We start from the raw sequence: 26,267 nt of genomic DNA, 5'->3' as shown, positions 1-26,267 counted from the left end.
GGCAATCCTCAGCATTTTTATTTAATAAATAATCCTACTTTTCCTTCTGATTATTACCCCATTTTGCTTGCCCTGATGCTGTACTTCATTTAAAAATTTTTTTCAATTAGAGTTGACATGCAGTATTATATTAGTTTCATGTGTACAGCATAGTGGTTAGACATTTATATAACTTATGAAGCGATACCCACTGTAAGTCTAGTATCCACCAGACACTAGAGATAGTTATTAGTTGAGGGCTCAACAAAGGAGCAACAATGCCTGCCCATACCTCAGACTTAGAGAGTGCTGCCCCTCCAGCCCTCGCCCTGAAGCTAGACAATTCAGTTCCTCCCTGTGTGTCCCTTTGCTGGAGCTTAGGGCGAGTGTTTATGAGTGAGTCTGTGCTCATGCCCTTTAAGAGAGTCAAAAGCAGCCCTTGGTCTCACCTCCATTCGGGTCCCTGCTATTTTGACAGCCAGGTGTTGTGGGGACTTCTCTTCCTGGCACTGGTGCTCCAGGTTTGGCAGCCCACTGTGGGGCCCAGATCCCTGGCTCCTCAGGGGTGAACCCTGCTGTCGAGATACAGTTCCTCATTCTTAACCTCCACACCTGGGTGTGGGACAGCCCATTTTCTGTCTCCACCCCTCCTACCAGTTTTGACCTGGCTTCTTATATCCTTAGTTACAGGAATTCTGTTCAGCTAATCTTCAGTTGGTTCTCAAGGGTGGTGGTTCTATAATTTAGCTGTAATTTTTGTGTGGTTGTTGGAGCAGGTGAGCACAGTGTTTACCGACTCCACCATCTTGACCAGAAGTCAATGTTATACTTCTTTAATGACTAGTCTATAATTGCAGCCTCCATATTTAGCAATTGCATAATGTATTTAATCCATCTAGATGACATGTGTATATAATACTGATCTGTGGGCTTTTGATTTTGCTATTACTTTTATCTAGACTACTCCTCCCACTTCACTATAGTTCCCTAACTCCTATAAGGGTTCAGATTCAGGTCTGACCTTAACATTACTTAATCCAGGAAGCCTTTCTTAACCCTTCTAGGTTAGTTCAGATATACATTCTCTACTCCAACAGTACTGTTCACGAATTGTTAGTACTTACTAAAATATTCTCTCTTCCATAGCAATCTTGTATCCTGCTATATCCTCACATTTAGCTGTGTGCCTTATTCATAATACCAGCTTACTGAATATTAAATACATGAATGAATCAGTGAATCAATGTTTAAGTAATTTACTGTCCACAACCTACAAGTTTAGCAATGAATCTGGAATTTTGGATCCACATCTTCAGTCTCAGATTAATTCTATTTTTATCATACTATTTCTTATATATCTTAGTTATTTTTTGTGGATTACCATAATTTGCCTTACCATTTCAACTATGATAGGTCTTTTAGAATGTTTCTAATATTTTGCTTTTACAAATGATGTTACAGAGAGCGTATTTGTAGATGTTGTGAGAAACTGAACTTAATCTAATCTTACTGCAAAATATTGAAGAATGAGACTCTGTAACTATCCTTTTTTTCTTTTTACACAAAAGATAGCACTCTTTTATTCTACTGTAGAACAATCCCAGAAAGTTAATTGCATAGAAAGCTTCCTCGTTCTTTTTGGAAGGATTCCATTATATGGACATTCCACAGTATATTTAAATAGTCTCCTACTGATGGATACTGGTTTATGCCCAATTCTTTGCAAATACAAACAATACTACTGCAATGAATGATCTGATGCATTAGTCACTTTGTTCAGGAATAGCTGTCTGTAGGCTAAACCCAGAATTTTAATTGATGAATCAAACACTAAATGAATCTGTAATTTTGATGGATATTACCAAATTATACTCTATATGGTTGGTATTATTTTGTATTCCCACCAATCATGTATGGAAGTGTCTATTTCCCTAAAACCTTGATAAGAGAATGTTTTACTTGACTACCACTTTGCTTCTTTCTAACGGTTTAGAACTCCTCTCTCCTGTGCCCTTGCCAGCCATGTGTGAAATATTTCCCAAAAATTGGTGGGGGTTTTTTGCTTTTTAATTTTGTTTTTTTGATGCATATTAATTTATATAGACAAGCCAATTTATCTTTTTCTTTGGTTTCATTTATCATTTTTAAGGTTTAAAATTTCTTTTCCATCCAGAATTTCTTTAAAAATTATTTTTTCTTCTAGTTTCTTTTGGCTTATTAAAATTCTTTTAAATTTTTTCAATTCTGCTCTATTTAGAATTGATTTTTATCCTATGGTATTCTGTAACTACAACAGCAATAGTAGCAGCAGCACATAACATTTATTAAATACTTAATTAGATATAAACCTTCCATGATGTATAGTAAGTGAATTTCAAACAGTGCTTCCCGCATTAAAAATCACACATACTTTTAGAGAACACATAAGATTGCTTTTTCAAAAAACTATATGATTGTATGATAAACATTATTTTTAACAAGTGGGAATTTCATTGTAAAATGGTACTTAAATTGTAATGGTTTTTTTTTAAAATATATTTTATTGATTTTTTACAGAGAGGAAAGATGAAGGATAGAGAGTTAGAAACATTGATGAGAGAGAAACATCGATCAGGCGCCTCCTGCACGCCCCCTACTGGGGATGTGCCCGCAACCAAGGTACATGCCCTTGACTGGAATCGAACCTGGGACCCTTAAGTCCGCAGGCCGATGCTCTATCCACTGAGCCAAACCGGTTCTGGCCGTAATGGTTTTTTATTCCAGTTTGGATTAAAGTATTAGTTTTAAAGCTACGACCAAATGAAGTTTAAGTATTTCACCTCAGAAATTCAATGTTAGTAGAAGAAATAGCTTTGAGACTTTGCAGATGGCTACCTGTCCTCTATATTATATAACTGTTTACATCACTTTCTTTTTAAAAAAATAATGTTTTTATTGATTTTTAGAGAGAGATAGGGACAGGGATAGAGAGATAGAAACATCAATGAGAGAGAAACATCATAGATCCCCATTGGGGATTGAGCTGCAATCTGGGCATGTGCCCTGACTGGGAATTGAACCATGACCTCCTGGTTCATAGGTCAACACTCAACCACTGAGCCACACCAGCCGGGCACTTTCTTTATTGTTACAGACCACATCCATACCCAGCGGTCAGGTTTCTTCCCCACCTGTCATCTTTCATTGTGTTAGGGAATGACTTCGTTTAATAACCATGTGGTTTTTAAGAGTCTAAGAAATTAAAATTCATCAGCAAATATCAGGGAGATGTCATTTTTCAGCCTGACTTAATTCTGGCACTTGAACAGTCTTGAAATACCACAGAGTTTGGATTAAAAACAAAAATATTTTAACAATCCCATCTATTTTCATTCATGAAGGTGTATGACAGCAGATATATTTAAATGTTTCTGGTCTACTCAGATTTCTTCTAATATATTTCATTTTTGACATCTGGAATCCTGTTCATTAGCTAAAATAATATAAAAGAGCAAAACTCTCTTTAGAAGAAGGACATTTTAACTGGTATACTTTCCAAATTCTGCGTGTAGAATTTGATGAGATGATATATTTGTGAGGGGGTTTTTCTATTTTGTGAAACATCAAGGTTAAATAAAAATATTTTAAAATTTACCACCTATGCATTCCCCCTTACATCCTTGCTTAATGACCCCCAAAGAAGAGCCAATTCAGAGGTTTTATTTTTTATATCTGAATTGTTTTAGATTAGGGAGAATCAAAGAATTACTTACCTCTTTTGTTGTTAATCCTCACCCAATGATAATTTTTTCCATTGATTGTTTTTTTAGAGTGGAGGGAGAGAGAGAGAGAGAGAAACATGGATGTGAGAGAGACACATTGATAGGTTGCCTCCTGCACATGCCCAAGTACTATGTGCCCTTGACCAGGAACCGAACTCAAGACCCTTTAGTGCACAGACTGATGCTCTAACCACTGAGCAAAGCCAGCCAGGGTATGCTTACCTTTTATTTATATTTATTTATATATATATATATACACACACACACACTCACACACACACTCACACACACACACACACACACTCACACACACACACACACACACACATACACACACACACACTAGAGGCCTGGTGCAGGGAATGGGCCTAAGCCACAGTTGGACAGCCTTAGTGCTGCCATGGAGGCGGGCCCCTGTGCTCGCCAGCCTTCAGCTGGCTTGTAGCTGAGTGGTGCTCCCCCTGTGGGAGCACATTCACCACCAGCGGGAAGCTCCTGCATTGAGTGTCAGCCCCCTGGTGGTCAGTGTGCATCATCGCTACCAGCTGTTCCACCATTCGGTAGATTTGCATATTACCCTTTTATTATATAGGACTAGAGGCCTGGTGCACAAATTCATTTCTTTTTAATTTTTAATTTTTTTTGTTGTTAATCCTCACGTGAGGATATTTTTCCATTGATTTTTAAGGAGAGTAGAAGAGAGAGGGAAAGACAGAGAAACATCGATGTTAGAGAAACATATCAATTGGTTGCCTCCTACAGGAGCCCCAACCAGGGCCTGGGCCCTGGGAGGATCCTGCAACTGAGGTACGTGCCCTTGACTGGAATCAAAGCCGGGATCTTTGGTCCACAGGCCAAGGCTTTACCCACTGAGCCAAACCAGCTAGGGCACTTTTATTGATTTTTAGAGAGAGAGGAAGGGAGAGGGATAGAGAGATAAAAACATTAATGAGAGAGAAACATCATTTATCAGCTGCCTCCTGCTTACCTGCTACTGGGGATCAAGGCCACAACCCAGGCATGTGCCCTGACTGGGAATTGAACCAGTGACCTCTTGGTTCCTTGGTCAACACTGAGCCACACCGCCCAGGCTACCTTATTTTTTAGTTTCTTCAAAATTTACCAGATATCTGAAATTTATTAGGCACTTACACAAAGCTATAGCAACAATTTTTTAAATTAAGTTATTACATATGTGTCCTTATCCCCACATTACCCCCCATCCCCCCCACTCTGCACAACAATTTTTTTTTATGACAGAAAGAGCAAGGCAAGAAATGCTATTGGGAAATATTAGAGAAAACTATATATATTCTGAGTATTAGGAAAATGGGGCTTTCGGCTCTGGTTTAAGGGAGTTAGAAGATTTTACTTTTGAAGGATGTAGCTTCTGGCTATCTAGATTAAGATCCATGAAACCTTAAAAGATTTATCCAAAATGTTCTTGATTACCAAGATAGAAATTGAAAAAGAAAAGATCTCTACCAAAAATGAACCCCAAGTCATACCATTATGTCCTAATCTGTTTACAGTGTGGTATTTAATGGCCAACTTAATATTGTTTTTTAAAAATGTCCTGTACTGAGTCAGTTAAAAGGCTTCTCCTTTATTTCCTAGTCACGATTTGAATTACACGTATGAACATATGATTGCATGTTCTGCCAACTCTGGGGAGCAATCGTGGGATTCAAGATCAAAATCAGTCTAAGGTGCTTCCTTACTCCACTCGCAGCCCGTGAGTGAATAGTCGTCAGTTTTAGTCACGCTACCTTCTTCCCCTTTGTTCCCTTTCCTGGATGAAAGTTTTTTTAGTGGGTTTAAAAAATCAGTTGAAGTGTTTAATAAGGCAGAGTGTGCATGAAGGATTTCTGGAGTTGTGTATTATCCCACGGAAGAAGTGAGGAAATGCCCCACCCTGCACAGGAAATGGGTCCTCCAGGGCCATGTTAGATGTTCTAATTAAGAGGAGATTAGGAAAGAGAGAAAAGAACATACTGCAGTTTACTCAGCAAGTTTCTGTCTCCTTCTCCTAATTGGGATCTACAGATTTGTTTACAAGATGGTAGGCTAGTGTTTAAACTTACTATTATTATTAAGTTAGAAGTGGTAACGAATCAGAATCTAGCTAAGAGCATACGCTTCCATCCCTCCACACCCCAATAGCCTACCCCAGAGAAAATTCTTCTAAAGTTTCTGGTTTTAGTTCTTTGGTTTCTGCTATAATTTTAAGTAAAATGTTTTTTTCCCTCTCTCTCCCACTTTATTCATTGACTCTCCAATGTGAATCCTGACAATTTCACTCATTTGTATTATAACTCTCTGCCCTTTCCATATATATATATATATGTAATTGTTTCAAATTTTTTGTTACTTTTTAAACGTTAAATGATCTCTAAATCTTTCCTCTGCATCCTCATTGGACAGCATCTCTTCAAGCTTTACTATAACATGAGGCTGAGTGCACTGACCCCTTTCTCTACCTTTATCCCTTCCTTCCATACTGTACCTGGTATCAGCCACAGCTGCTACTTTTACATCGTTAGGAGAAATAGCATTAATGTTCTTTCTTGCAACCACAGTCATAGTTGACCATAGGATGACTCTAAACTTTGAAACCAACAGATAGCACTTGCCTCATAGGACCATGTTAATATAGGGTGCCCCAAAAAATATATACACACTTTGAATGATTATAAAGTCGGTGATTATTAGCATACAGTTCATTTTCAAAATTTAAAAGAATCTATAGAAATGATTAATTTTTTTGTCAATATCTGTTTTCAAATTGATGACAGTTCTAGGCACTGCTGATAACGCAAAGCAATGGAATCGCAACCATCAAGAATCATTTTGTTTGGTATTTGTGTGCCCTTGATTCATCAACTATTGCCAGTTTTGTACCCTTAACTTTAACTTTTATGTATCCCCATAAAAAAGTCTAGTGGATAAATTTTCTCTTTTCAAAGCTTAGTCTGGCTTCATGCATTATTTCAAATCGGTTAAATCTTAAAATGAGTGAAAATTGAGTTATCAGCTGTTAAAGTGTATACACATTATTTTTGGATACCCTAATTATAAAGGCAGTGCTTGTATTTAACTGCATTTTCAAACTTCCAGTAGCATTTTAGGACGAATTTTCTTTGTTCAAAGTTTAGTCTGGCTGAAAAGAAGGGAACATCAGTTGAGTGATATCAACAGTTAAAGTGTGTGTTCATGTTTTGGGACACCCTGTATTGTTCAGTGCCTGTCCGAGTAGTCTGATAGGTTGCGTGTCCTTCTCTGAGGCAATGTAATATCACCTTGGCCATTCTAAGGAGCATCAAGGTCAATTAGAATAGCTTTCCTTACACTTTATATTAAGTTCATGCCATATTGCAGTTAGTTTTATATTTGAATCATAGTTCACTTATATATTTAAAAAGTATTTTCGAGTTTCTCATTGCCATTTTTCTTGCACTGCATTATTTGCTTTTATCATATCTCCTCCCCATTACACATAAACACAAACATCTAAGCCAAGCATGTCAAACTTAAAGGCTAACACAGGCCAAATAAACGAGGCATGCGGCCCATAAGCCGAGAGTTTGACATGCTTGCTCTAACTCAGTGGTCGCCAAACTTCGGCCCCTTGAGTGTGGCTCTTCCACAAAATACCACGTGCGAGCGCGCACGTACAGTGCGATTGAAACTTCGTGGCCACACTCAAGGGGCCAAAGAGTCGCATGTGGCTCACTGCTTTAACTATTCCTGTAATTCATTCTTTTCTGGAGATCTCTCTCTGAGTCTTTAGTCTGATGCAAGTGTAATCCTCATTACTTTATAGGCGACTTGTGTTTCTCTCTTTGAAACCATTTAGGATTTCCCTTTTATTTTTGAAGCTCTGAAGGGTCACGAGCACATATCTGAAGATTCTTCTTTGCCAGTCAGTGGTCCTTTAAATCTGATTTATTTTTTCAGTTTTACAAGTTTCTTTGATAAATTCTTCCCTTTAGTTTTCTCTTTATTGGACTATTTTCTCTTTATTGGACCCCTTGTATTCTGATGTTGGACTTTGTTTTTGCTCTAAGTATCTTTATCTTTGCCCTCCTATTTTTAGTCTCTTTTTCCTTTGCTTATGGAAATTTTCGTGATTTGATCTTTAGTGCTTCTATCAAACTTTGTTTTAGCGATCATAGCTCAATCTCTTAAGAGTTCTTATTTTCCTGCTCTCTGGTTGCTCCTGTCGCAGAGCACCCTTCCCTGGTTTTGAGGCTACAATGCATCTGGACCTCTCAGGTTACATTAACCAGAAGTCTTTGTTTGGGTTAGCTCCATTTTGTTTTGTTTTAGGTTCTTCTGTTGTTTTATTTTGTTCCTCTAAGGTCCATTTGGTTTATTCTGGACAGTTATTCTCTTTAATGCTCTGACTCTCTTCACATACTACAAATCCTTGTCTTTCTGTTTATACTTAAGAGAAAAGAAAGAGTAGCTGGTGGAGGTTTTCTTTGTTATTAACCCTGAGCTCTTCCTGAGGAGGAATTCTGCAAGGAACTTGGTGAACAGGGCTGGGCCTCACTTTAGTCAGCTGATAGGAAGCTAGCATTCAAGTCTCAGAGTGACAGGTTTTCGTAACACACTATATACTTTCTCCTTAGGCTGTTAGATACCTGCCCGCAACACATTTGCCCACTTACAAATCTTGGATTAATTTCCCTTTTGTGACCTCACTTCTCAGTCATACGTTCTGACTCTGGGGCCGGAACCTCCCCTTTTCCAATTTCTTGTATAATTTTCTAGACTCTTGACTTCTCTGCCCATTTCATTAGTCAGCTTGCCTCCTTCTGTTTCCCAGACATTTATTGAACTCTCTCATCTGTTGGTGACCACCAACACCACCAATCCTATACCTCACCTTCTATATCCCTTTTCTATTATGATTTTACCTTCATTGTACTCATATTTTTATGTCAATGGGATCTTAGGCACAATGGGAAACAAACATTTCTGCCATCTTGACTCTCTATAGGTTGGTTTTAGAAAAGCTATCATTTCAGTTTCTATTCTGAACTCTTAGCAAATTCTTTATTGTTTCCATTGTCTAGTTTTCTCTGATTAGTATCTCCTCGATAGACTGAAAATATTACAAGAGCTATAGTTGTGCATTCCGTTTCGTTTTTTTCTATAGAGCCAGAGATTCAACTGTATGGAATTTCAAAATTCCAAATGCAAGTGCTAGGTTTTAAAGTAGACCCATTCAAAACAAATAAAAATATAATAAAGTAGACTTATTCTAACTTTGCTCTTCAGATTTTTTATCTGCTGCTTGCCTTAGTGTTTCTTGTCTAATCATCTTCTCTCCTAGCACTGTTTCTTCACTCTGCCTCTTCGCAATCCCCTCTCAGTCTGGAGTCAGGGCATCTCTCCTCGGCCTGCCCGCCTTTACTCTTCACACTCACTGTATGTGTGTTTCCCAGACATTTCAGTATACAACCTGTATTTCTCCTTCATATCTCTGCTACACATTTACATCTCCTAGGAGTATTTCTTTGAATAGTTTTGAGACTCAACAATTTTCAATTCATGTTCAGTCTTGCTCTGTCCCTACTCCCATTCCCACCTCTCCCCATATTATTTTAAAATAAATCCCAGATATCACATCGTTTCCTTCAGATATTTTAGTATGTTTCTCAGTAAGGGCCGTTTAAAAAATGTAACCATTTACACACCTAAAATGATTTCATTATCATTGTATATCTAGTAAGTATTCACATTCCTAATCCTGTATAATCCTATATAATAAAGACCTAATATGCTAATTAGACTGAACAGCCAAACGACCTTCTGGACAAAGCCAGGGCTGAGAGGGCCAGCTGAGGCTGTGAGGGGCTCGAGGGCCAGCCGAGGCCAGGCCGGGGCTACAAGGGTTGAGCCCCTTGCATGAATTTCATGCATCAGGCCTCTAGTTGTTTCATAATTATCATTAATATTTTTAATTTGGATTAGGATACAAATAGAGTCTAAAAATTACTGTTGGTTGATATGTGTTTAAAAGTCATTTTTAATCTGTAAGCTCCTTTTCTCCCTCTTTTTTTTAATCAATCAAGGATTTTTCCTATTTTTCCTATTTGTTTGTTAATCCTCACCAGAGGATACTTTTTCCATTGCTTTTCAGAGAGAGTGGAAGGGTTGGAGGAGGAGAGCAAGAGAGACGGAGAAACATTGTGAGAGACACATGGACAGGTTGCCTCCCGCACACATCCTGAGCAGGGGATGGGGAGTGAACTTGCAACCCAGCTACGTGCCCCCAGCCAGAAATCAAACCTGAAACCCTTTGGTGTGTGGGCCAATGCTCTAACCACTGAGTACACTGGCCAGAGCCTCCTTCTCTCTTTTATTGCAATTTAACTAAGAAACTGGATTACTTGTCTCAGATTTCCCACAGCTCGTACCTTACTGATTACATCCCTGCATTGTCCTTTAATATGTTCTATGGAGTTTATCCTTTTAACTTTTTTTTAAATTTTGTTTTATTGCTTAAAATATTACAAAGAGTAGTACATATGCCTTTTTTTTCCCGCTTGACCTCCCCCTGGGTCCCCCTACCCCCCAGTGTCTTGTGTCCATTGGTTATGCTTATATGCATGCATACAAGTCCTTCGGTTGATCTCTTACCCACCCCCCCAACTCTCCCCTGCCTTCCTGCTGTAGTTTGACAGTCTTTGCGATGCTGCTCTGCCTCTGTATCTATTTTTGTTCATCAGTTTTATAATGGTCTTTATTATCCTTAAATGAGTGAGATCATGTGGTATTTTTCTTTCATTGACTGGCTTATTTCACTTAGCATAATGCTCTCCAGTTCCAACCATGCTGTTGCAAATGGTATACCCTTTTAACTTTTAAACTCCTGGGATATTATGGCATTCAACCATTTGACATCATTCCTAACATTTCTCATCAAATCTTTATGTCATTTCATATCTCTTGAAACCGCATTTCATAAGAAGTTAGAAAAAAAGAATATGATAATTTAAGAGTTTATAGTCATGTTTAACTTAATCTGACCCAGTTGTTTATGGCCTTAATTAGAAAGCCAGTTAAATGGTAGTTTCCTTGTAGGACCAGGTTCTTCGACTAACTGGTGAAAATGAAATGTACTTTTTTGAAAATAGGTTCCTTTATGGAATTGCCCTAGACCTCTGAACTGTAATAAAATAAAAATTTGCATTAAAATGAGGAGCTACATTTCAAATTTCTAGCCCTTACATACATACATACAAACAGAGGCTTACTGAAGGTGGAATCAGAGCCTCATACGTGTGGAGAGCTCCAAGCAGACCATCTTCAGCTGCTCCACAGTAAGGCTAGGGCCAAGGATGGAGTCTGGGGTAGGTGCTGAGACCCTCACTCAAGTAGATTTCCCCTCGTCCAACTCTCTTGCAGGGGAAATGAGGTTGTTTTCTCAGCCACTGGTTGGGGAGTAAATTTAGAGCTTTAACATTTCCTTGTCCATGTGTCAGAAAACAAGAGATCTAAACAGGAGGAAATGCACTGGCAAGATTTCACAGCCTTCCTGGCTGGCTGCAGTCTGACATGGTGTGAACGGGAGCGCTTGTCATCTTGTCTAAAGGGCTGCAGCTGTTTCGTGGCTTGACATCCGGGTACTTCTGTACAGATTTCATTGATGGAGTCCATTCTTGGCCTTGCCAAGTCATTTTTCTTGAGTTGACGTACAGTTTAGTACATAAGCATTCTTTTTTTAAAAAATCAAGGATTTTTCCTATTTGTTTTGTTGTTGTTGTTTTGTGTGTGTGTGTGTGTGTGTGTGTGTGTGTGTGTTGCCAGGGATAAACTTGGAAGGATTAGAACTTTTAGGATATAATGTCAGACTAAAAAAAATTTTTATGACGTATTCTGCTCATTTTCCCTTTGGTTTTAGGAGCTGGGAATCCAAAGTGCAAAATTGCAATTGTTATGGGAAGAACTAAAAATGCCACGACACCAAGGTAATAAAACAATTGTGATTGAAATCTATGTATGAATACAAGTCAGTCTTCCTCTCTATCCATATAATTTACTTAAAATGCACCATTTGGGTTCATAAATCATAATATAAAATATGACATTAAATGTCACACATTTATATTTCACTATTTTTTGTTTAAAGATATATTTAGGACATATTTTAGGAAATGTTGCTGTACATTCTTCACTGTGGAAATTCCTGTATTAAAAGTGTTGCTACTTCCCAAAGCTTTTTGGGTCAGATTATAAAACAAAATTTTTCAGAACTGTCTGTAAGTAATTAAGTGATGTTTAGATCAAACTCTTGAAATGTTTAACACTGTATATCAGTTCCCATTGTTGAGCAATGAGAAGCCTCAATTAAATAACTTTTGTTCCAGATCCCAGCCTGCATCCGACTCTGCTGGATATATTATTTTTACACCCCATTCTAGACATCATTACTTATGTATTATATGATGACAACAACAAAAATGACAACTGTAATTCCACCTAACATCTGTTTTATTTCTCCACTTAGCAGACTTCTCCTAACGTCTCTTTTTGTTTTGATCAGACACAAACAACACAGCATGATTCTTGTTCCTATCAATACACCTGGAGTAGAAATCATAAGGCCTTTGTCAGTTTTTGGCTACATGGGTAAGTGCTCCATCAACATGGCTATGCTGGAAGACTGGAGTATGTAGTTAGACTGAAGGGAATAGATAGCATTTTAATGTAGGACATGTGTTCTTAGAAATCTTTTGGCCCTAACAACTGCCTTAATATAAATGCCAACAAATAAAGAGAGGTGGTGCATTTTGTTTACTTTTGGGAAAGGGTGTATTCAAGGAACAACTCTGACTGCCAGTGTTCTGTCATCCAGGAGAATGGACCAATGTAAAATATACCTAGAAAAATTAAATCTAGGCATTCCACAATAAAATTTATTTTTAGCTTTCTTAATCATCCTATAAGAGCTGTAAGTAATGAGTTTTGACTGAATTGAATGCAAACTTTTCCTCCCTTCTGTCCTTGCGTGGAATTTCTAAAGATACCTTTTTTAAAAATATATTTTTATTGATTTCAGAGAGGAAGGGAGAGAGGGAGAGGGATAGAAATATCAATGATGAGAGAGAATCATTGACCAGCTGCCTCCTACACGCCTCACACTGAGGATTGAGCCCGCAACCTGGGCATGTGCCCTGACTGGAAATCAAACTGTGACCTCCTGGCTCATAGGTTGACACTCAACCACTGAGCAACGCTGGCTGGGCAGCAAGGATACTTTTCTTACCTGCCACCCACATCAGGCTCATGTCCATTGCTTCCTTGCTGCTCAGGTCATTCACAGCAAGTATCTGAGTGCTGAACTGTTCTTAGTGCTTAGTGTACATTAGTGAAAACAAGAGACTGATCTCTTATCGAGCTTACATGCTTCAGGGAGGAGACAAGGATTAACTACAAACATGTAAATAAGTAAATTAGGTAGCATGGTGATTATACAGCAGGTGATAATGCTATGAAAAAGTTTATTTAACTTCTGGTTCTGTGGTGACACTGGCTTTCTCTTTGTTGTGGTGCAATGAAAATGTTCAAGTTTTGCCCTAGCTGGTTTGGCTCAGTGGATAGAGCATTGGCCTGTGGACTGAAGGGTCTTGGGTTCGATTCCAGTCGGGGCACATGCCCAGGTTGTGGGCTCCATCCCTGGTGGGGGGCATGCAGGAGGCAGCCAATCAATGATTCTCATCATTGTTGTTTCTCTCCCTCCTTTCCTCTCTGAAATCTATAAAAATATATTTTTTAAAAAGTTCAAGTTTCAGAGAACATCTGACATGATCACCCTCTAGGATGCAGCTGTAGAACGCACCCACAGATTAAGCATTGGTGAGATGGGGATGAACAAGCTCACTGAAGCAAGTTGTGCATAGGAAGTTGGCTTGCAGACCAACAGCCTGAAAGACTCCCACAATGGGTTCATAATATCGATTGGCTGCAAATACCCTCCATTGCAGAGCTACGTTAGAATTTTCAGTATGAGAAATCCACCAGCACTTCTCCAACTCCCTATGCCCAAGGCCAAAAGAAACAGTGTGGAGAAGATTGATTACTGACCTCGCTCTGACAGGAAAAGGGTGTGGGGTTAGCATGAGATTATCTCCAGAACTGGGCGGGGAGGAGCAGTGCTGTAAAGACAAGTGTGAATGTGTTCCCAGTTTCAGTGATATGCCAGCATTTTCAAGAGGTGACACATTGTGAACAAGCCTGCACTGGGGAAAACATTCCTAAAGGCCCAGCCTGCTTCATCTCCAGTGCAGGGCCAGCTCTGTCCCTCTGAGCAGCCTCTTTGCATCTTTGGGCATTGGTTTCTACAATGATAAGAAGAAACTTAAATTACATTACTCACTTTCAATTTTTGAATTATTAGAACTTTTTTTTTTCCAAGCAAAATTTTCTTTGGAAGCCCATATATAAAAAAATTCAAAGCAGCAGCAATAATAAAATAGTCTGATTGGAGCTGTGGAGCCATCTTCCCCTTGATCGGCTGCAGCCTGCATGCCCCCTATTAGGGATCGAGTCCATAAACCAGGCATGCGCCCTGACCAGGAATGGAATTGTGACCTCCTGGTTCATAAGTTGGTGTTCAACCACTGGGCCATACTGGCCAGGCCCATCTTCCCTTTTAATAGCTCTACAACTTCAGAGAATGAGTTCAAAAGCCCTGGGTCTAATTTATTTTTTAAAAACTCTTCTAACTTGAACATTTGATGATTTTTCTGGGGTATAGGATGCTAGGGGCTGGCTCAGGGCTCAGATCTACCCAGGAATGTCTGACATATGAGGCTTTTAAATCCTACTGTCTAAGTAATTATACTTCAGATTAATTAGATGGTACTATTTTTTTGTTAACTCATTTTGCTCTTTAAAATTTTATTTTCTATTTGATAGATCATTTGCATGGAGGACATTTTGAGATCCATTTTAATCAAGTGCGAGTTCCTGCCAGCAATTTAATACTAGGTGAGAGAAGTTTGCAAAAATGATTCTACTGTACTGCATATTAAAATATTTCCAGGTCTAAGTATGGAAAAGATATGAAGTGTGCCTTAATTTAGATACTTTCCCTCTTGCTCCATTTACAAGGGAAATTATTCCACTTTGTGGATTTTCTTACATGGAATAATGTTTTATTAAAGTGTTTGTGGTTTTGTATCACATCAATTGAAAACGTAGTTAAACAATATAGAATTCAGAGCCACATGCTTTTTCCTAAAACATGATCTTCAGGCCTCTGCTTGTTTTAAGAAAACCTCAGTACTCTCTGAACTCAAATCTGACACGTTAGAAGCATAAATAACCTGAACACTGTGTGCGTGGGATGACTCCGCCCTCTAGTTTATCGGAATCCTGCCCCACCTTCAGAGAATCAACAATGGCACCTCTTCCAGGAAGGCTTTTGTGCTCCTCACCCCATCCACTCTGCAAGACCCAGGCCTGCCAGGCCGAGGTTACAGTCTCTTCCTCCTTCGCCGCCTTTGTCCTCTGTATCCCGGATTCCTACCAGCCTTGTCTCCCCTTCTTGACTTAAACTCTAATGGCTAATCTTCCTGTGTAACCACTGTGGCACTAATAGCTTATGCATAGTAGGTACTCAAGAGGTAGTTCTTAAATTTGATCACAGTGTTTAATGATGGCGATTTAAAAACAGAGAAATCAAAAGTTCTGTAAATGTATAATGAACCTAATTACAGAACTGGTTTTCTTTCCTACCAGAATGTCATTTATACTGAAGGGCAGCTCATCATTTTCTCAGGATTTGTGTAACTAACACAATGAATGGGCCGCAGCTACTTTCCTCTTTGTGTTTCTTTCTCACAGGTGAAGGAAGGGGATTTGAAATTGCTCAAGGCCGCCTTGGGCCTGGCAGAATCCACCACTGTATGCGAACTGTAGGTCTGGCAGAGCGAGCTCTGCAGATCATGTGTGAACGGGCAACACAAAGGGTGGCCTTTAAGAAGAAACTGCATTCGCATGTAAGGATAATTATTTACTATTTCAATTTGTTGGACAAATATATTTTAGGACATTGGTTTCCTTGTAAAGTACATTTTGAAATTAACCTTGAACCAAAACAGCTTTGGTCAGAGATTTCCTCTACACGAAGCAAGGAGATTCTTTCCCCCAAAGTACATTTATATCTGTATTTAAATGTAGTCTGCTAAGAGAGGTTTCTCTTTGTGTAGATTAATAACTCAAAAAGTGCTCCAGCACTCAGCACGGAGAGCATGGACAATCCTTCAGCTTTCTCAGATTCTCGCTCTCCAGAGAATCTGGGACTTTATACTGCCTGTGGGCATGTGAGGGCTGTCATAGGAGGAGGGACTGCTTTGTTTTCGGCTTTCTGGAAGAATTAGTATAGATAAGTGTAAAGATAGAGGAAAACAGCCTAAAATTCAGTGAGAGGAGAGAGATTTAAAAATGGAATGGATGCTTCAGGAGGAAGTGAGTTCCCTGTCACTGGGAAATGTAATTAGAAATGGAACCAATAGTTGGTGGGATATTCATGATTTTTTAAAGTTCTCTCTATAAATGAGGTACTACCGAGTCTATTGTTTACAAAGCACAATAAAAATTAGAGAACATGCCCTAACTGGTTTGGCTCAGTGGATAGAACGTCAGCCTGCGGACTGAAAGGTCCCAGGTTCGATTCCGGTCAAGGGCATGTACCTTAGTTGCGGGCACATTCCCAGTAGGAGGTGTGCAGCAGGCAGCTGATCGATGTTTCTAACTCTCTATCCCTCTCTCTCCCTCTCTGTAAAAAATCAATAAAATATGTTTTAAAAAAATTAGAGAATATCATGAGAGAAGATATCACTTCAGACTTACTTGAAAAACTTTTTAAGGCAAGTGGGATATCCAAATCATCCCCAGAAAGCCCTTCTAACTTTTAAGAAGACAAAATTATCGTTAGATATTTAATACTTACAATTGCTGACATGTTGATATAGGTAAAACTTGTGACAAAATTGTACTTGTGTTTGTTGGACAAATATATTTTAGGACATTGGTTTCCTTGTAAAGTACATTTGTGACCATCTTATGAAATGTCGCAATATATTTTTCACTTTAAATTTCTCTGTAGACTATGTTTGCTTTTTTGTGAAATATTTTCAGCATATCTATATTTAGTCATAGCATTGTTCTTTTGAGAAAATACAGCCTGCTTTATGGAACACACGTAGGAATCATTCATGGGGAACCCCTTTAGTACATGGCCGGGGCAAGGGTTCAGCAGGAGAAGGTAGGAAGGTGTGAATTTGGGGGCCATGGATGCAACTCTGCACTGCTGCTGGAGTGGTAGCGACAAGCTGCTCAAGGCATCAGCTATCATTTCTTACGCTTTCTCCTTCCAGGATTGCATCCAACCCCTCGAGCAGGGTAAAGGGAGGACACAGAAAGGACACAGAAAGGTTGAGGGACAGCATCTTGAATACACATCATGAGAGATGTTTCAATATTGCACTAAAGGGAAATTTCCCTCCTGCTCTTTAAAATTAATGTATCAATTAGAACAAGGCTGGGCTTTTCCAAAGTATGACTCCCTGGAAACTTCTTGCATTTGACAGGAAGAAAATGATCTGTCAGAAATCAAAGAGATGTGTAAGCATATCATCAACAAAAATTCGGGCCAGCTTTTTCTTTTCTTTTCTTTTTTCTAATTTGTGAAAGTAACATTCCTTTTCCCTGAATTTGGAGACTCCTTCCAGGCGCTAAAGCTAACAGTTCTACATCAAAGTTCTGTCTTAATAACTGATCTGGCAATTCCGTAGAGCACTCAGCTTCTACCCACTTAATCCTTTTCAGCAAATCCAGGGTCTGTAGATACCCAGCTGCACACTCTCCTTTGTGCTGAAGCTGGACAGCAAATGCCTCCAGGGTCTGTCCATGAAGTTAGGATCCAGTTTCACACCATCAAAAAGGATTCTCACCACTGGTGGCTCATTTGAAGTTGTCAATTCAGAGTCTTGTTTCAACCTCTAGGGCAGAGCCTCTAATAGAAATATATTGTGTCAGAAATGCAATTTAAAATTTTCTAGTTGCTACACTTTTTTAAAGTATAAAATAGATGAAATTGATTTTAAGAATTCTACTTAACCTAATATATCTAACGTGTTATTTCTTTTTAAATTTTAAATCATTTATATTTTTCAATTACTGGTAACACAAAATATTGTATTAGTTTCAGGTGTACAACCCAGTGATTAGACAGGATATAACTTGTAAGTGATCATTTCGATAAATCTCATACCATCTGACACCATACAGATTATTGACTATATTCCCTATGCTGTACTTCACATCCCTGTGACTATTTTATAACTACCAATTTGTATTTTTTAATCCCTTCACCTTTTCCACCCATTCCCCCAACCTTCCTCGCATCTGGCAGTCATCAAAATATTCTCTGTATCTATGAGTCTTTCTATTCTGCTTGCTTTTTTAAAAATTTCCACATATAAGTGAAATCATATGGTAATTGTCTTTCTGTATGACTTATTTCACTTAGCATAATACCCTCTAGGTCCATCATGTTGTCACAAATGGTAAGATTTCGTTCTTATTTTATGGCTAATATTCCATTGCATTTATGCACTGCATCTTATCCATTCATCTACCGATGGACACTTAGATTGCTTTCATAACTTGGCTATTGTAAATAAAACTTTTAAAAATGAACACAGATGTGCATATATCTTAATTCGTTTTTTGGATTTCTTCAGATAAATACCCCAGAGGTAGGATTGCTGGGTCATGGCCATTTTATTTTTAATTATTTGAAAAACCTCCATAGTTTTTCATAGTGGCTGCACCAATTTGCAATCCAACCTACAGTGCATAAGAAGTCCCTTTTCTCACATCCTCACCAACACTTGTTTGTTGATTTATTGATAACGATTCTGACAGGCATAAGGTGTTAGTTCATTTTGGTTTTGATTTGCATTTCCTTGATTAGTGATGTTGGGCATCTTTTCTTATGTTTATTGGTCATCTGTATGCCCTCTTTGGAGAAGTGTCTATTCAGGTCTTCTGCCCCTTTTATAATTGGATTGTTTTTTTATGTTGAGCTGTATGAGTTCTTTGTATAGTTTGGATATTGACCCCTTAAGGGCTGTATCATTTGCAAATATCTTCTCCTACTCAGTAGGTTGCCTTTTTTTGTTTTGTTGGGTTCTTTTGTGGTACAAAAGCTTTCAGCAGTTGGATGTAGACCCATTTGTTTATTTTTGCCTTTGTCTTTGCCCCCAGGGGACATACCCAAAAAATATTGCTAACATCAATATCAGAGTTTACTACCTGTGTTTTTTCTAGGGCCTTTATGATTTCAGGGCTTACACTTAAGTCTTTAATCCATTTGAGTTTATTTTTATATAGTTTAAGAAAGTGGTCTAATTTCACTTTCTTGTATCTGTCCAGTTTTCCCAACACCATTTATTGAAGAGATTGCCTTTACCCCATTGTATATTCTTGCCTCCTTTGTTGTAGATTAATTGACCATATAGGCATGGATTTATATCTGGGCTATTTATTCTGTTCCTTAATCTATATGTCTGTTTTTATGCCAATATTGTGTTGTTTTGATTACTATAGCCTTGTTGTGTAGTTTGATATCAGGTAGCATGATACCTCCAACTTTATTCTTCTTTCTCAAGATTCTTTGGCTATTTAGGGTCTTTTGTGGTTCTTATAACTCCTAGGATTGTTTGTTCTAATTCTGTGAAAAATGTCACTAGTATTTTGATAGGGATTGCATTGAATCTGTAGATTGCTTTGGGTAGTATAGATATTTTAACAATATTAATTCTTCCAATCCATGAGCATGAAATAGCCTTCTATTTACTTGGCATTTCCAAATTGCTGGCTTCTTCAGCCCCAAGTCTGAGATATATGAGGCAAAAAGAAAACCCAGGGAAGTCACCACCAAGTTGTTCTTTTAGTCTGAAGTCCCTAGCAGGTCTGCCTTCTTCTCTCGGCCTTTCAGAGTCTTCTTAGGTTTGTTTATAGATAATGCCCCAGGTTTTTAGTTGTACTTTGCAAGAGAAACAGGGTCAAGTGCATCTATTCCATTTTCCCAGTCTGTGTCGGTTCTCTATAAGCCACAATGCAGAGCTCTCTGGGGAAAGCTGGACTGGAGAAGGGCCCTGGAGCTAAGGCTAACGTGGAATCTCTTCACTCTAGATCTGGGCCTTGGGCCCCACACAGCCAGGCATGTGTCCAAAGCATATAAATTTAACAACTTAGATGAATTAGACTAATTCCTCAAAAGCCACAACTGCCAAAATCGTGAAAGGTAAAATAGATAATCTGTATGGTTCTACAACTAATAAAGAAGCTGTATCAAATGAATATACTCTATATATTGTGAAAAATATGTAGAGTAAGGCTTGGGAACAGTCCTTGGACTAGACTGGTGTTTTCACCAAACTATTACGGTGTATTACATGTGACATAAGATAGCAGCTTATCTCCTCCTTTTGCTGCCCTTGGCTCCCCTGCAGGAGGTTGTGGCTCACTGGATTGCTGAAAGCCGCATTGCCATTGAAGAGATCCGCTTGTTGACCCTGAAAGCCGCCCACACCATTGACACTCTGGGCAACACTGGCGCTATCAAGCAGGTGAGGCCCCTTGTACCACCATCTGTCAAGCCTGCTCTAGATTCTCCCTCCCACTGGGCATTGCAAGCTGTGTGGTGCCTTGATGGCATTCTGAAGCTTCCATGTGATTTTGGTTTAAAGATTATAGATGTATGGCCCTTGCTTTAGGGAAGGATTTTCAGGATGCAAATATCGTCAGCATTCTTTTGTTTTGTTTTGTTGTTTGTTAATCCTCATCCAAGGATATTTTTCCATTAACTTTTAGAAAGAGTGGAAGGGAGGGGAAGAAATACCGATGTGAGAGAGACACATCAATTGGTTGCCTTCTGCATGTATCTAGACCAGTGGTTCTCAACCTGTGGGTTTCGACCCCTTTAGCGGTCCAACAACCCTTTCACAGAGATCGCCTAAGACCATCCTGAATATCAGATATTTACATTACGATTCATAACAGTAGCAACATTACAGTTATGAAGTAGCAACGAAAATAATTTTAGGTTGGGTCACAACATGAGGAACTGTATTTAAAGGGCCAGAAGTTTGAGAACCACTGGAAGGCTAGGGATCGAGCCTGCAACCGAGATACGTGTCCATGACCAGAATCCAACCCAGGATCCTTCAGTCTGCGGGTCATTGCTCTATCCATTCAGCCAAACTGACTAGGTTCTTCAGCATTCTTTACATACAGCAATAGGAAGTAGGAAATCCTAGATTTTATACTGGCTTGGCATTGTACACACTATGTCCCTTTCTGCTAGCTTTGTGGCCTTGGGCACAGTATCTAACCTTTCTGTCTATGCCATGGCCTAGGGTTCTGGTGAAGTGTGGCCAAAATGATATAAAATGTACAGCACTGTGTATACTTTTCATAAAACATCTTGACCCTTCCTTATTTCTGGCTTATATGAAATAAGAACATGATCACTTATTTCTAAAAGCCAATAAAGTTGCTAAGACAAACAGATAATTGAAAACTCTTAAAAAACGTTTTTTATGATCCCTAAGGTGATGAATGTAATTTATCAGCTGCCTGAAATTCTTTCCGAAACAAAGGCAAGGTATAAATAAATTAATAAAGTGTGACTTGGAAGAGATACCTCTTTTCAGAAGGTCGTATTGACTGAAATATGGCATGAGCTGCATTACAGTGGACTTCTCTGCTGGCGTTCATCGAAGATCCTGTTTTAGTGGTGAACGCCTGTGGAAAAGTTCCCTTGTTATTTCGCAAAGAAAATACTGATCATATCAAATTCTGCCACATGGTGTATTGTCAAAGAAAAGGACATTCCTTTTGTGTCTTGCTTTTGTAGATTGCAATGATTAAAGTGGCCGCCCCTCGGGCCGTCTGCAAAATTATTGACCGGGCCATCCAAGTGTGTGGAGGTGCAGGTGTTTCCCAGGATTACCCTCTGGCTAACATGTGAGTAGGTGCCATTTCATAACCATCTGCATTTGATAGGCTAGGAGTTAAAAATCTACAGCTGCCTTGACACTAACTGTTTAAGAAGGAAATAAAGATACTAACTTAAAGTATAACTGAAGGCTAAATAAAGTACTAGTTATAGACAGACTGCATGGGAGGTCAGTGCCAAACCTACTAGGGTACGTTGGTACTTTAATATAGAGCTCAGTACCAAAAAAGATGGTCTTATGATTACAACTAGAGGCCTGATGCATGAAATTTGTGCAAGAGTAGACCTTCCTTCCCTCGGCTGCCAGTACCAGCTTCTCTCTGGCACCCGGGACCTGGACTTCCCTTGCAGACCCACTTCATCTGGAAGGACGTCCAGTCTAATTAGCATATTATGCTTTTATTATTATTATAGACTAGAGGCCCTATGCACGAAATTTGTGCAAAAGTAGGCCTTTGCGGCTGCAGCCTGGCTTCATCTGGAAGATTGTCCGGACAGCTGTTCGGTCAATTATGCTTTTATTATTATAGATGACCAATTCACTCAATTACGTTAACTTTTACACTGGGGTTCATTCTGAACCAGGAAAAAGAGGAGGGGCAAGCAACAAGGCCAAAGGGAGCCCAGAGCCAGGCTTAGGTATAGACTTAGGATTGTTCATCACCTCCACAGGGAGGTCTTGGTCCACTTTGCAGCAGTACCTGCCAGGGACCATCTCCCGTTGATTCTGGTTGCTGGGAGTCAGGAAGAAATGGATACTCGCCTCCACTGCCACCTTCTCTCGCCCAGGAGCAGTGCCCCATCAAGTTCTGACCTTAAGAAAGAACTATCAGTATTATATACTTACACCTGTGGCTTACCTAAGAGATCTCTCAGTGCTACCAAATTCTAATAACCTGCAGCAAACTGAGATTAAGCCTACTGCACTGGGCCATGTCCCAAGGGAAGAACTTAAAATGGCATTTCAGAAGGCCTTGGCTGCTTTACTTGATTTTCCCTGTGCTCTTTTTCTTATCACTGCCTTGGCCAGACTTCGAAAATTAATAGTTTTGGCTTAAAATCAGATGACTGGTGTGAAAGCATCATGTTCCTCTCTGATAACTCCTGCCATCCCTGTTCTTTTTGTTTTTCCAGGTATGTCCTCACGAGAACTTTGCGCTTAGCAGATGGACCAGATGAAGTCCACCTCTCAGCAATCGCAAAATTGGAGCTTGCAGACCAAGCCAGAAGCCTGAGGGCCAAGGTGTAACGAGGCAACACCCTCTCACCCCTAACAACTGCATGGGCTCCAGAATTTGAATCACATTCTGTTTCTGTAGCAGTTTGAGCAGAGTAATTACTCATTTTCAGTAAAAATTTGAGGATCTATTTTGATCAGTGGGCTTAATCATTTCAGGGGTCCCACAAGATTAAGTTAAATAAATTCTAAAATGGTTATTCAGTCTAATACCTAACTGTTTACTAGTTGAGTGTTTAAATACTAAATGTTAAAGATAATGAAATAAATTGGAGAGCTAAAGCATACGCATAATATTTTTACTCTTTGATTCTTAAGAATTGTTCCACTAAAATATTCAAGAAATATTTAATCATTACTTCATAAAAAACATGGTGGGATCTCCTTTTTAACAGCTGTTTAAGGGTTGGTTTAACATTGGAGTCATTGGAGAAAAATGCATGACCAATGGGTCATGTTAGAGTTCATATAACCATAAGCTTCATATTCAACAAAGCATTTATACATAAAATCTGAATGCAGTTTAAACTTTACTAGAAAACATGGCATATTATGAGAAAATCTATATATATAAAAGCATAATATGCAAATAGACTGGATGGCAGAACGACCAGTCACTATGATGTGCTCTGACCACCAGGGAGCAGATGCTCAATGCAGGAGCTGCACCCAACCGGCAGGCTCCGATAGCCAATGGGGAACGTAGAACTGGGGGTCGGGGGTGGCACCAGGCCAAGGCAGGTGTGAGTGAGTGGGGCCCCCGGTTGCCCCACACACACAGGGCAACCGGCGGGGGACAGGGCCGGCTGCCAGCAGCGGGGAAGATCAGCCCTGATCGCACGCCAGGCCTAGGGACCCTACCTGTGCACAAATTTCGTGCGCCGGGCCTCTAGTGTAATTATAAATAATGTCGATGGGATAGTGAATAGTTTAAGGTACAAGAAAGTTACTTAATTTTGAGATGAGATTAAAGACAGTCTGCTCTGAATGCCACCCTATTGAGAGCAGACTTCCTGGTGGCCCTTCAACCAGCTCTGTTCAGTATGGCAGCCATTGGCCACATGTGACCCTCGAGCACTTGGCCTGTGACTAGGGTGACCGAGGAAATGTTTTATTTTTTTTTTAATTCAAATCCGTTCTTAATTCAGTTGCTAGAAAACTTTCAAGTATGCTTGGAATAACTTGGTAAGTGAATGGGTTTTTCAAATGTAAATTTCATGAAATTTAAATACAGAGCAAGTATTTTGAATAAAATTTAGCCTCTGAATTAAGAAATAGACTAAGTATAGGCTATGACCGGTGTTGCTCAGTGGTTATGCCCTAGGACTGAAAGGTCTTGGGTTCGATTCCCAATGTAAGGCACATACCTGGTTTGATCCCGCATGCAGGAGGCAACCAATCTATGTCTCTCTCCCTCCCTAAAATTTAGTGGAAAAAATGTCCTTGGGTGAGGAGTTAGACTAAGTGTAAAATACACACAAAATTTTGAAGACTCAATAAAAACATTTACTTTTTTCATAGTAATGCTTTTAAATTAATTTTATCTGTTTTATCTTTTTAGTGTGAAAGCCATTGGAATAGTAACTGTCAAGTTTTTAAATTTTCAGAGGAAAGTACTTCTAAAAACTATAAAACTGTTTTATTGGAAAGCTTACCAGTAACATGAATTTATTGATGTCCGGCAATAAGACCTGCATTCTGGTTCCCTGTGTGTCACGTGGGCTTCTGAAACATTTGCCTTTGACCCTTGACCTCTCTGCACATTTTTCTTTCTACACACTGGAATTAACTTTTAAACCTTAGGACCATTACCATCTAAGCGTGTTGGGGTCCAACCCCAACGGGTCCAGGGATCCCCAAAGGTGTGGACGGAGTCGGCGAAGAATGAATGACATGGAAACTGGTTTCAGTTCATCAGCATAGCGAGGTTCTCCCTCCAGGATCTCCAGCGAAGTTCTGGTCAGGAACACCAACCAAGTTCTGGTCAGGATCTCCAACCAAGTTCTGGTGCCATGTTCTCTCGCTAGGTTCTACAGCTAGGTTCTCCAGGTTCTCCAGCCAGGTTCAGTCACCAGGTTCTTTAGCCAGGTTCTATCCAGGTTCTTTTGCCATGTTCTGTCTAGGTTCTCCAGTGAAGTTCTGTAGCCAGGTTCTGACCAGGATCTTTTGCCATGTTCTCTGGCTAGGTTCTGGTTAGGATCTGATGAGGATCTGATGTTTATTGTCTTGTTACGTTCGTATTTATACCAGCCGATTTTAATCCTGTCAATTTCTATTACAAAGGTTAGGGCGTTTCTTATCTCCATTCCAGGGAGTAAAGATTATGTAGCTTAACTACCAGCCTGGCACTTAATTAAGGGGTTGTATCCCCTCCCTAACCTCAGGGAAAAATCCCCACCTGGGGAAACAACCTTTCTCGGAGAGGTGACCTTGGTTAAAACACATGGCGCTAAAGGGAGCAAACATATTAAGAACAATATGCTATATATGCCAGGTCCATTGAAACATATGCTGTGCAGATCTTTCTTTCCTGCAGCGACTGTGTCAAGCAGCAAGGATGGACTGGCTTCCGGCATAAGCGCAGCAGTTCTCAACCTGTGGGTCGTGACCCCTTTGGGGGTCGAACAACCCTTTCACAGGGGTCGCCTAAGACCATCGGAAAACACATATATAATTACATATTGTTTTTGTGATTAATCACTATGCTTTAATTATGTTCAATTTGTAACAATGAAATTGGGGGTCACCACAACATGAGGAACTGTATTAAAGGGTCGAGGCATTAGGAAGGTTGAGAACCACTGGCTAAGGGTTTATTGTGACAATCACTGAGGCCATATAGAAGCAACTGACATTTGTGAACCACAATGAAGTACTTTAAAACAGCAGTCACCAACCGGTGGCCCGTGAACCACTGGTGGTCCGTGAGGTCCGAAAGGTTGGCGACCACTGCCTTAAAAGATATCCTTACCACGTTAAGCGCCCAGCCTGTTTTGTCTTCCGGACGGAAAGTATAGTGTCAGTCACCGATGACCGACAGGGCACTTAATGTGTTAACTAAAGTGGATAAAATCTGAACCCCCTACCTTTACTTCATTCAGATAAAATGTGATGAACAATATAGTAAGGGTTGGTTTGAAAGGGAAAATTCCAGTCTCCAAAGGATAAAGTAAGATCAAGCAACCCTTTGCCTCAATCGCGGTGACTAACAGTAAACATAGGAGCCTCATAGGGATTTCTA

The 26,267-nt window shown here is 39.5% G+C and overlaps 1 protein-coding gene across 2 annotated transcripts in view; it reads left to right on the top strand.

The window, feature by feature from the left end:
- Positions 1-24,546, top strand: part of ACAD11 (acyl-CoA dehydrogenase family member 11) — a 72,186-nt gene extending 47,640 nt beyond the window's left edge. For both annotated transcript variants that reach the window (XM_070433413.1, XM_070433412.1), the window contains 7 exons: positions 11,656-11,722; positions 12,298-12,383; positions 14,673-14,744; positions 15,603-15,757; positions 20,282-20,398; positions 21,688-21,797; positions 22,924-24,546. In XM_070433413.1, coding sequence (XP_070289514.1) covers positions 11,656-11,722; positions 12,298-12,383; positions 14,673-14,744; positions 15,603-15,757; positions 20,282-20,398; positions 21,688-21,797; positions 22,924-23,038 — 722 coding nt within the window. In that variant the 3' untranslated portion in view covers positions 23,039-24,546. The remainder of the gene's footprint in view (positions 1-11,655; positions 11,723-12,297; positions 12,384-14,672; positions 14,745-15,602; positions 15,758-20,281; positions 20,399-21,687; positions 21,798-22,923) is intronic.
- Positions 24,547-26,267: the final 1,721 nt, after the last annotated feature.

Source organism: Myotis yumanensis, unplaced genomic scaffold, assembly GCF_028538775.1.
Source record: "Myotis yumanensis isolate MYYU_CA2020_CCGP unplaced genomic scaffold, mMyoYum1.0.hap1 SCAF_14, whole genome shotgun sequence".
Taxonomy (NCBI): Eukaryota; Metazoa; Chordata; class Mammalia; order Chiroptera; family Vespertilionidae; genus Myotis; species Myotis yumanensis.
Note: the sequence above shows the minus strand (reverse complement) of the source record. Positions and strands in the feature narration are given on the sequence as shown.